We start from the raw sequence: 12358 nt of genomic DNA, 5'->3' as shown, positions 1-12358 counted from the left end.
GTCTGCTTTCCAAAATGGGGTCATTTTCATTTTTTTATTATGTTTATTGTTATCTCATGGAATGTAAATATCCCCTATGATAGCAATAGGTAGTAACAGGTACTCTTTTTAGAAAAAATTGGGGTCTATTAGACCCTAGATCTCTCCTCTGCCCTCAAAGCATCTGACCACACCAAGATCGGTGTGATAAAATGCTTTCCCAATTTCCCAATGGCGCTGTTTACATCCGACGAAATCTAAGTCATGAAATGCTCGTAGCTTCTGGTTTCTTAGGCCATAGCGATGATTGGACCATATGATCAGCTCTATGGTCAGCTGGCCGAATCACTGGCTGCATTCTTGGGTTCCCTGTTGGAACAGGAGAGCCAGAGAAAAACATGGAAGACGGTGGGGGGGGGGGATTCCCTCCCACTGCTTGTAAAAGCAGTCTAGAGGTTAATTAGCTGCTAGGATTGCTTTTACATGAAAGCCAACCGCTGGCTGAAAAGAATGATACCAAGATGATACGTAAACCTGCAGGCATCATTCTGGTATAACCACTGAAAGTCCAGCAACATACTAGTACATTGCTGGTCCTTGTTGGGCATATATTATAATCTTTTTTTCGTGCAGCCTGTGGGCTGCACGAAAAAAAGAGATTGATCGGTGGGTATGCTCACCATTAGAATACCTCCCTTCATCCACCCACTTCTAATGATGGGCATACATGCACCATTTATATATGCCGAAGCATGGGGGCATCCGCCCCAAAAGTTAGGAGCAAATGGCTCCTGCGCCCCTGCTGCCCCCACGCTTCGGCATATATGCTCTTTTTTTAACTGCGGTAGTGAAATCACCCCCTACAGCACTGGAGTCACGGCTTTATGTATCGTGGGAGCAAACGCTGTTGCTGTCAAGATAAATAAATCCGCGCTGCAACTGAATGGCGTACCTGCTAAGCAAATGATGGTTAACAATAAAACAAAGTAACATTACAGTATAACAGTAAGACATACCATACCTGCAAAGCAAATACAAAAAAAAATAGTAAAAAAATAAAACATTTTTTAACGCAACCTATGCCTAAAATATATATATGCCGAAGCATGGGGGCATCGACCAGCAAAAGGTAGGAGCAAATTGCTCCTCTGCCCCTGCTGCCCCCATGCTTCGGCATATATGCTCTTTTTTTTAACTGTGGTGGTGAAATCACCTCCAACAGCACTGGAGTAACAGCTTTATGTATCGTGGGAGCAAACGCTGTTGCTGTCAAGATAGATAAATCTGCGCTGCAACTGAATGGTGTACCTTAAAACAAAAAAATGGTTAACAATAAAACACAGTAAACAGTAAAGTATAAAAAACATTCCAGAATAGAATACAGTAAAAAAGATTAGAACAATAGAGAGAGAATAGAGAGAGAGAGAGAACAATAAAACAACTATTTTTTTTTTTTTTTTTTATTTAATATTTTTTGTGTATTTTTTTTTTTTTTTTTTTACATTTTTTTTGTAACTGTAACTTTTGTAACTGTAACCGGTTCCAGGTTTGGGTCTCTCAAAATGCGATGGCATCTTGGGAGATCCTGTGAAAGTGTGCCTAGTCTGTGCAATGCTGTACCCTACGCTAATACTCAACTAGTGTATGGTAGTGCTCAAAACATTCACCCCAGAGGATGCCTTATTAGGACGAAACGTCGGGACGGGCTCTGCTGATGCCACTGCGTTGCTTAATTTTATCCAAACGCTTTTAATGTCTTCTCAAATGTGAGTGACCATTTTAGCATTTTCAATAAATGTTTTACATCTAAACGGAATCACACTATGTGGCCCAATTTTTTCTTCTTTTGCTATATGTCACACTGAGAGGAACTGCTCACGAATTCCGGTTGCTATTCATATGGTGGATACTCACTGATGTCACAATTGTCACGGATCCACATCCGATTTGGCCTAGATTGGAAGTTGTGGTTGCTGTACCTCCTTGGGTGTGTTACACCAAAAGCTTGGTTGACTCATCAGGCATACGCCTTGTTGGGTTCTCTGGTAAGCCTCTTTCCTTACGGTGATGGATTATCTACAGACAACCAGTTCACACTTATTTATAGTCACCATTTTGATGTCATACATGTACTATATGCACTTTATATACACTATCACGGTTGATCTACACTTCAACAATATTGTGGTTTAATAATTTTATTGTATTTGCACTTATATATACCCCAATTTCCCATTGGGATATCGTCACTGTTTTTTTTTTTTTATTGCATTAGCGCTGCACTATACTATCTTATATGGTAGCGCTCAAAACATTCACCAATGCAAAGACCAGGATTGTCAGGACAGGAGGGACAATAATACCGGTTGTCACGCCTATATCTGCGCTTTCTGCAGACACAACATTTTCTTTGGGGGGCTCGTTGGGTAGGGGTAATCAGGAGGACATTGCCTCTCATGCAGCCGGCTTACTGCATTTGGTTGGGGATGGTGAGGTGGAGCACAGTCTGGATACAGAAGGGCTCTGACGATCTCTTCTTGGAATTTAAGGAAGGATCCAGTCCGTCCTGAAGCTCTGTATAGCACATAAGCGTTCAGCAAAGCCAATTGAAATAAGTATACAGACACTTTTTTATACCAGCGTCTGGTCTTACGGGCAACTTGGTACAGCGCCAACAACTGGTTGTTGAGGTCCACCCCTCCATTTTTTGGTTATATTCGAGGACACAGAGGGGTTTCTCCACAACACCAGTTGCCGTAGTAATTTGGACCGTCGTGTCTGCATGAAGGGAGGTAAGAACAAAAACATTCTTATTGTCCCTCCACTTCATAGCGAGCAAGTTATTACACTTCAAGCAGGCTCTCTCCCCCAGCCTAAGACGGGAATCTACAAGCCGCTGGGGAAAGCCCCGGTGATTAGGTCGCACAGTGCCACATGCTTCAATCTGATGATCAAACAAGTGACTAAAAAGTGGCACGCTCGTGTAATAATTGTCCATGTACAAGTGGTACCCCTTTCCGAATAAGGGTGACACCAAGTCCCACACTATCTTGCCAGCGCTTCCTATGTAGTCAGGGCAGTTTGTCGGCTCTATGTGACTATCTTTGCCCTCGTAAACCATAAAACTACATGTATAGCCTGTGGCCCTGTCACAGAGCTTATACATCTTGACCCCGTATCTGGCACGCTTGCTGGGAAGGTACTGTTTGAATGACAAGCGGCCAGAAAATTTAATCAGGGACTCATCAACGCAGACAACTTGATGGGGAGTAAACAAGTCTGCAAAACATTGATTGAAGTAGTTTATGAGGGGCCGAATTTTGTAGAGCCGATCGTATTCAGGGTCTCCACGAGGACGACAGAGTTCATTGTCATTGAAGTGCATGAACCGCAAAATCTGCTCGTATCGTGCCCTGGCCATGGAAGCAGAGAACAAGGGCATATGATAAATTGGGTCAGTGGACCAATATGACCGCAACTCACTCTTTTTAGCTATGCCCATGTTGAGGGAAAGGCCCAGAAAGATCTTAAATTCAGAGACCATAATTGGTCTCCAATCTCTGGCAAGGGAGGACTGAGGATTAGCGGCGATGTGTTGACCAGCATATAAATTGCTTTGGTCCACAATAGATCTAAAGAGATCTTCGGTGAAAAACAGTGAATAAAAATCCAGTGGCGTAAAATCAACTGTTTCCACCTGAATTCCGGGTTGGCCAGTGAATGGGGGAAGTACAGGTGCTGCAGAAGTGGTGGGTTCCCAATTAGGATTGGCGAATGCAGCAGGAAGGGCACTATGGGCACGACGGGCCTGTGTTTGTCTTTTTGGTGGCAGCGGGACACTACTTGTGCTTGCCACCTCGCCAGCTTGAACTGCACTTATGGGACTCGCCACATCACCATGTGATACTGCAGTGCTGGATGTACGACCAGGATGTACTAGGCCGCTGGTGCTTGCCAGTTCACCAGAAGGAATAGCGGCGCTAGTACTTCTCTGCTCCATACGAGGGACCTGCGGTTCCTGCACATCAACGACAGAAGAAGAAGATTGGGGTCTGGTACGCCTGACCTTGGCAGGGACCACAACTCCGTCGTCAGAGCTATCTGTCATGGAGCCGCTGTTCTCTACAGGATCGTATTCTGAGCCTGAATCTGACAGATGAGTGACTTCCTCTTCACTATCTGTCATGCTCAGAAACCTGTAGGCCTCTTCACTAGTGTACCTTTGATTTGCCATTTTGGGCTCTAAATTTAGGGGTACACTAGTGAGACACACAGGTAAAAAAGCTCCTGACTGTTAGCGATTGATTCAAAACGCTACCAAAAAAACTGTTAGCGATCGCAGGGATCAGGCCTGACTCTGCGAACGCTGCAGTTATGTGTGCTTAGTGTTTTGTGTCAGTTATCGATCGATACTGCACTTGGGTGGGCTGGGCTGGGCCGAGGGGCAAAACGCAGGTGCTAGCAGGTATCTGGGCTGATCCCGCTAACACTGTGTTTATGGGAACCCTAAATTGCTGGGGATGCTAGTATAGATCTGATCGGATCAGATATTGATCCGTTCAGATACTATACCACTAAGGGAGGTGTATGCTGCGTGCGTGGGTGTTAGCGGTACTGGCACTAACCTGACGCTGCCTGGGGCGACGCAGACCCTATCTGACCCTAAAACCTAACTTATATCACCCGCCGGGTTAAACTTTTACTAGGTATTAAACGACGGGTGCCCTGACACTATAAGAAATAAACTAACTAACCAGTGTCACCCGTAACAGTTAAACGGTGATCACTGGTGAAAGGGTTAACTAGGGGGCAATCAGGGGGTTAAAACCTTTAGTAGGTAGTATATGGGGGTCCCCAACGCTATAAAACGCTGACGGCGAACCTAAATATTTACCTCCCTAACTAGCGTCACCTGTGACACTAATACAGCGATCAGAAAAAAGATCGCTTAGTGACACTGGTGACAGGGGGTGATCAAGGGGTTAAAACTTTATTAGGGGGGGTTAGAGGGGGTACCCTAGACCTAAAGGGGGCCTAACACTAACTGCCCTACCACTTATAACTGTCACAAACTGACACCAATGCAATAATCAGTAAAAAAACAAACAAAAAAAAACTGCTATTGGTGTCACTGTGACAGGGGGTACAGGGGGGTGATTGGGGGGTGAAAAGTGTGGCTGCGTGTTCTACTGTACGTGTAGTGTTGGTGCAAACTTACTTTTCTCCAAGGAAGCTTCACGTGGAGAGACGACATCACTCTGTTTACAGTTCAGAAGCTGAGGAAGCCTGTCATTTGCCAGCAGCGATCGTGAGGGGGTGGCCATGAATCAGTGGCCTCCCCCTCAGCACGGATCACTGCTGGAGCTAATCCGACCGCTGCAGGCACGGGGGGGGGGGGGTGTCTGATTGGACCCCCCGCCTGCGGGCAGGAAGGGACGTACAGGGTAAGCCCTTATGCCTGCCTTTGCCATTGTGCTGACGTACATTGGCGTGCTATGGTCAGCAACTGGTTAATCTTAAACTACGTAGAGGGTTCTTTACTGTAAGAGCGGCAGGGATGTGGAATTCCCTTCCACAAGCGGTGGTCTCAGCGGGGGGGGGGGGGGCATCGATAGATTCAAGAAACTATTAGATAATCACCTGAATGACCACAACATACAGGGATATACAATGTAATACTGACATATAATCACACACATAGGTTGGACTTGTGTCTTTTTTCAACCTCTTCCACTATGTAACTAATTTCCTAGCAAAAAATACATATTTTTACTTGTAAGCAACACATTTCAGGAAAAGGCCTGGTGTTCAAATGGTTTATTAATTGGGTGGTAAGGAGTGTCCACATAGTGTTTGGTGACATAGATCGTACAATCCCATTGTACAGTGTATGGCCAGCTTTCCGTTCCTCCGTTGTCTTGCTCTCATCGCACAGACAACATTGACCTTCCCAGTACAATGAGAAGACCGCCAGCCGCCCTCATAACATCAAGATTCCTGAATGAACGTAAAAGAGGCGGGACACTTGGATTGGCCAGTACACACAACCAATACAATTTACAGCCCTGGACGCCGGCCAATCCGTGCTGTGGAAGCTTCCAGAATCCGCCAGCCAATTCCACCCTTTTCACGATAACTTCACCAACCAATAAAATGCTGCCATTGCGGTAGGCGGGGTTTAGAAATGCTAGGCCATGCCCCGGGAAGTGATGAAGTAGGCGCGGCTTCTTGATGGACAGCTCCTTTGGCCAGTCGGCGGCTTCTATTTTTTTTTACCGGCAGCGAATGGTATCGCGGTTAGTGGGCGGACTCTGAACTGTCATCTTCTAGTAGGTTCGAGAAGACGCGTGGAGAGGCCGGAGTCGCGGGGAGCAGCAGAGGCATGGAGAAGGTAAGAGGGCGCCCGGTGTAGTGATAGTAGAGCGGGGACGGTGTGCTGTGTGTCAGCCGGCTGCTTCACATTAAACTTCATAAAGATAAGCCGTGAGTCCATTCATTTCTTGTTGTATCACCGATGCAGAGCATAGCAGCAATGCAGAATACAGCTCTGAGCTCCTCCAGGCGGATGTGGTGACACTTGTATAGAACTTGTACACGGTGTCACTCTTCTGGGGGGATCTGAGGTCACTGGAGGTGGGTCTGACCCTCATCATGGACATTTCATACTCACAACAGAACATTTTACTTTTATTTCAGTCTTTAAATATCTGAATCTTCCCCCCCCCCCCGATCTTTGCCTGTGATCTGCCATGAGGACTCTTGTCAGGACACTTCCTGTTATGGGGTGACAACTGTCTGTAAATTGTGCTCCTGTGTTGTCACCGTGCCCCCTGGTGGAGGAGACAGTCATACATTGGTCAGGTGATGCCCACTGGTGTCACTGTTAGGGAGATGATCCTGAGCAATCATGTGCAACCAGGGGGTCTAATATGGGCAGGAAGTTGTTGAAAGAGGCAGAAGGAGATCAGCAGAACTTGGGTGGAAAAAGATGTTGTATAGCAACCCTATGGTGTTAGTTTATGTCTTTACATACAGCCCGATCCTAACTGGATGATATTTAGTTTGCTAAAGCGCAGTGTATGTACTTTAGCAAACTAAATGTCATCCAGTTAGGGTTGGGCTGTATGTAAAGACTGCTAAGCTGTCCATACACTATACAATCTCTGTACAGACTCCTTGACTTCATTTAGTCATGTGGGGGGGACGCAGCCAAAAATGTGTGTACCTCCCCTATTTATATTAATCAAAACCGTTTAATAGAACAAACCTTAAAGTGGAACTTTAGTTAGAAAATTCAAGTAGAACTATAGGCAAAACTTCTTCTTTCCTCATTTTAGATAGAGCGAGGGAGGGTTCTAACCCCTGTCAGATTTCCCTTCACTTCCTGTCCCAAAGCCAACCAGGAAGTGAGAGGAAATCCCTGTAAATTATTGGGATCCCCAGGTCACCAGAACTAGTGTCCCCATTGGAAGATTTCTCCTCTATTACTTTTCTGGGGGCAACCCAAAATGTGGGATTTTCTTTTAGTATCACTTTTAATGGTAAACAAAACAGAGAGGGGGAATCACCTTTATGGAAGCACTGACAGGGGTTCTAATCCCTCTCCACGCTATCCAAAAATAAAGATTTGCCTTTAGTTATACTTTAAAGGGGTTGGAAAGGTAAAAGTTTTTTCACTTTAATGCATTAAGGTGAAAAAACATCTGACAATACAGCCCCTCCAGCCCCCCCCCCCCCCCCCCCCGTTTTTACTTACCTGACCCCTCGAAAGTCCCGCGCTCGCTCCCGACATCCTCTTGGCCGCTCAGCCTGGCCGTTGATTGGTCACAGTGGATGGATTGAAAGCAGCGCAGCCATTGGCTCGCGCTGCTGTCAATCACATCCAATGACACGGGGGCGTGGCGTCGAGTGCTACAGTGAGTGGCTATGGCCGCCGGCTGTATCACGGGAGTGCACCGCAAGCACTCAACACCATGCGAGGGAGCGCACATGAAAGTGTTGAGTCCTTGCGGGGGGGGGGGGGGGGGGGGGCCGAGACAGCCGCCGAGGGACCCCAGAAGACCAGGTTCAGGGCCACTCTGTGCAAAACGAGCTGCACAGTGGAGGTAAGTATAACATGTTTGTTATTAAAAAAAAAAAAATTAACTTTAGTGTTCCTTGAAGACCCCTTTCACACTGGGGCGGTTTTCAGGCTCTTTAGTGCTAGAACCTCTGCTAAGCGCCTGAAACTGCCTCCCATTCATTCCAGTGTGACTGTTCACACTTGGGCGGTGTGCTTGGGGGACATTCTGCAAAGTCCTGCAAGTAGTATCTTTGGGGCAGTTTGGGAGCGCTGTATGTAGTGCCCTGCCCATTGGAATAAACGGGCAGCTATTCGGAAGTGCCGCAACACAGGGTTTTAGGCCCCTTTCACACATGTGGATCCGTATTCAGCCATCCGCTTGCTCAGCAGGGATCGCTCTGTTGATGCCCGCTGAACTGGCGGATGACAAGTCCGTCTCTGGACACTGCAGGGATGGGCCTGTCAGGTCTCCGCTCTCCTCTATGGGGGGGATCGGATAAAAACGGACCACCTGTCCGTTTTCACCCAATCCGCCAGATAGACGGAAAATAGGGTTTCCGTCCGTCTGGATTTTGCGGATCGGATGACAGCTGACATCCGTCGCTCCATAGAGATGTATGGAGCGACCGTTGGATCTGAACGGTCCGCACGTGTGAAAGGGCTCTTAACCTCTTCTTTGGGGTTAAACGTGGCCGCGGCCCCAGTGTGAAGGGGGGTTAAGTCCTGATCGATCACTTCAGGCTGGCCCCTTTGCAGGTATAGCTACGTAAAACATTAAAGTCCTAGTACTGTTTAACCACTTGCCTACTTGACATTTTTACCCCCTTCCTGCCCAGGCCATTTTTCAGCGCTGTCACACTTTGAATGACAATTGTGCGGTCATGCAAAACACTGTACCAATATGACATTTTTTTATCTTTTTTTTTTTTTTTTTTTTTTTTTAATTTTTTTATCGCACAAATAGAGCTTTCTTTGGGTGGTATTTAAAGCGGAGTGCCAGGCTTTTTTTTTTTTTTGTTTTGTTTATTAAAAGTCAGCAGCTACAAACAGTGTAGCTGCTGACTTTTAATAAACAGCCACTTACCTGTCCCAGTGTCCACCGTTGCGGCTGCTCGGAGCCAGTGTAGCGTCACATATGGCGACCCATCACATTTGGCTACCCGCTGCAGTGCGCATGTGCAACGCAGCCATATGAATTCCAACACTGGTGATCTGCGCTTGTGCAGAATTTTGTGGCCACACCCCTGAGTCCAGGTTCAAGCCCCACCATCCAAGTGGACATAGAGTTAGATTATAATTATGCAGAGAGAAGCAAGGCCGTGCCTGAAGTGTGGCGAGCGGCCCTGTGGTAAAGTGGTCTTACAACAGTGTTGGAAAGCATATGGCGGCATTGTGCATGCGCACTCCAGAGGGTAGCAAAACGTGATGTGTAGCCGAATGTGACGTGACACCCCGCTCCTCTCTGCCCCCTCCTTGTGGTGCCTCCATTGAAACTGTGGGCACCCGAACGTGACAGCTTGTGGCTTCACGGCCTGGCGCCCATGAGCTCTCAGATTAGACGGGCAATCTTCTGGGACATGTCCCAGGATATTGCCTAGAGGGAGGGACCGGCTAGGGGGAGAGGAGGAGTCACCTAGGCGGCTCGTACTTGGAAGCAGGAAGTATGCCAAATGTGGCATGTAAGGGGGCGAGGAGTGCTTAAAGCAGAAGTTCAGCTTTTGGGTAAAACGCTGCTTTAATCACCACTGGGTTTTTGGCTAAACAAATGAAAAAAGACTAAACATTTTTGAAGGGAACTTTTTCGTAGTTTGTTGTAAAATTTTGCAAACAGGTAATTTTTCTCCTTCACTGATGTGCACTTATTGCACTTATGATCAGCACTGCTGGGCACAGATTGGCAGCACTGGTAGGACTGCATTGATAATCGGGACACTCATAACCAGTGCCCTGTTTATCAGTGTAGATGTCCCTTTTAGAGAAGCCAGTTATTGGCTCTCTCCTCCTCTCCTTCTGCTGTCAGCATGAGGAAAGGAGTACCAATAACCGGCATCTCTTTACCTCCATGATCAACTGTGATTGGATACAGCTGATCACATGGTAAGGATCCGCTGTTTGTCTCAACCTGTGATCAGTAGTATTTGGAGGACACTACAACCACAGAACGTGCCGCCCGCACTCAGCGGCGAACACGATCAAGGCACTCAATCGTATGACGCCGTCCCAGAACTAGGCGACCGCGCTGTAGCTGTCGTTCGGCTATAGCGCAGTCAACAAGTGGTTAAAATCCAGTAATACATTCTCACCCTGCTCTGCACATGCTCAGTTGCTCTCCATTTTAAGGCACTGCTGCTGACAGCCTTAGGGCCAGTTCACACAATAGAAACACAGTCCGGATGCTTTTCTGCATGCGTATTTTTGATGCGTTCTGGTGCATTTTTTTTTTTTTTTTTTTGTGACATATGTAACTGCAGAGAGAGAGACCAGCTATCAACATTCAGCAGTAATGTTGGGGGTGGGCTGGACCCAGCAGCTATCAAACACCAGCCAATGATTGGGCTACTTAGGAAAGGGGGCGGAGCCACATACACATAGCGGCCCACCCAAATCCCATTCCATTGGCTGGTGTTTGATAGCTGCTGGGTCCCGCCCACCCCCGACATCAACGCTCAATGTTGACAGCTGGTCTCTCTCTGCATTCAGTTACATGTGTCAGTTTCACATACTTGGCGGCTCTGGCAAGTGCCGCTCTGCCAATGGAGTGTAGGGAAGGGAGGAGGAACACTTGTGGGTCAGCGGGGCACGGTGAAGTCAGTGCTAATCGACCTAATTTGCATAATAATCGGCTGATGACGATTTTATTAAAGACCAAATATGGGTCGAACTCTAGAAAAACATGCACCAGAACATATCAAAAAACATGTGTAAAGCCCTGTTTTACATGCGCATCATCCATTCAGTCACAAAAAGCAGATTTGGTTTACATCAGTCATTCTAAAGCCTGAGGCCCCTTTTACCTAGGCACCTCTGCTAAGTGGAATCCGCTTGCTCAACAGGTGATCTGTCTGCTGATCCCCGCTGAGCAGGCAGATGACAGGGCTATGTCCGCTCTGCTATGCTATGCAGAACGGACATGGACACAGCCCCACACCCGCTCTCTAATGGTCAGTCGAATGGAAACGAACCGCCTGTCTGTTTCCATCCAATCCATCGGACGGATGGAAAATAGGACCGCCATCCGTCCATTTTTATCAGATCAGATGGCGACGGGTGTCGGCAAACGTGTCCGCTGACATCCGCCGCTTCACAGAAGAGACTGGGGAGTCTGATCAGGTCTACCTGAAAAACTGATTGGCGGACCTGATCGGAAAGCCCATGTAAAAGGGACCTTTCATCTTAATGCATTCTATGCATTAAGGTGAAAAACCTTCTGTGCCAGAGGATTCCCCCAGACCCCCCCCTTTTTCTCACCTGAGTCTGATCCAGCGATGTGCAGTGGCTACAGCTGCTGTCTCTCTCCTCATTGGATAGATAGCAGCAGGAGCCAATCAAATCCTGTGACGCAGCAGAGAGACTCGGGAGTGAGCCCACACAGGTGCCCCCACAGTAAGCCACTTGATGAAGAGGGGACTGGAGCAGCAGCGGGGGACCCCAGAAGAGGAGGATCGAGGCTGCTCTGTGCAAAACCATTGCAGAGAGCAGATAAGTATAGGCATGTTTGTTTTTATTTTTGATTGTAAAAGGAAGGTTTGCCACTTTTAACATCCATCCTATTTTTTTTTTTTTTTTTTTAAATATACCCGTCTTCAGTTCGGTTTACATCAATCTACGTCCGTTTCACATTTCACTTCCCTTTAGTTCTGTTCTGTTTAAATCCATTTTAACCACTTCAATACCAGGCACTTATACACCTTCCTGCCCAGACCAGTTTTCAGCTTTCAGCGCTGTCGCACTTTGAATGACAATTGCGCGGTCATGCTACACTGTACCCAAACTAACTTTTTATCATTTTGTTCCCACAATTAGAGCTTTCTTTTGGTGGTATTTTTTTTTGTTTGTTTCAGTTCCAAAACTTTGTAAATAAGTTTTCTCCTTCACTGATGGGCACTGATGTACTTTTATGTATGGTACTAATGGATGCCAATCAGTGCCAAACAGTAATGCCTGCCAATCAGTTATGCCCATTGTGGGCACTGATTGGCATCCCTTGTGGGCACTGATTGGCATCCCTTGTGGGCACTGATTGGCATCCCTTGTGGGCACTGATTGGCATCCCTTGTGGGCACTGATTGGCATCCCTTGTGGTGATATCACTGGTGG

General features: G+C 47.0%; 1 protein-coding gene across 1 annotated transcript in view; it reads left to right on the top strand.

The window, feature by feature from the left end:
* Positions 1–6214: 6214 nt before the first annotated feature.
* Positions 6215–12358, top strand: part of STIP1 (stress induced phosphoprotein 1) — a 48385-nt gene continuing 42241 nt past the window's right edge. The window contains exon 1 of the mRNA XM_073605380.1: positions 6215–6370. Within this exon, the coding sequence (XP_073461481.1) occupies positions 6362–6370 (9 nt within the window). The 5' untranslated portion in view covers positions 6215–6361. The remainder of the gene's footprint in view (positions 6371–12358) is intronic.

Source organism: Aquarana catesbeiana, linkage group LG11, assembly GCF_042186555.1.
Source record: "Aquarana catesbeiana isolate 2022-GZ linkage group LG11, ASM4218655v1, whole genome shotgun sequence".
Taxonomy (NCBI): domain Eukaryota; kingdom Metazoa; phylum Chordata; class Amphibia; order Anura; family Ranidae; genus Aquarana; species Aquarana catesbeiana.
Note: the sequence above shows the minus strand (reverse complement) of the source record. Positions and strands in the feature narration are given on the sequence as shown.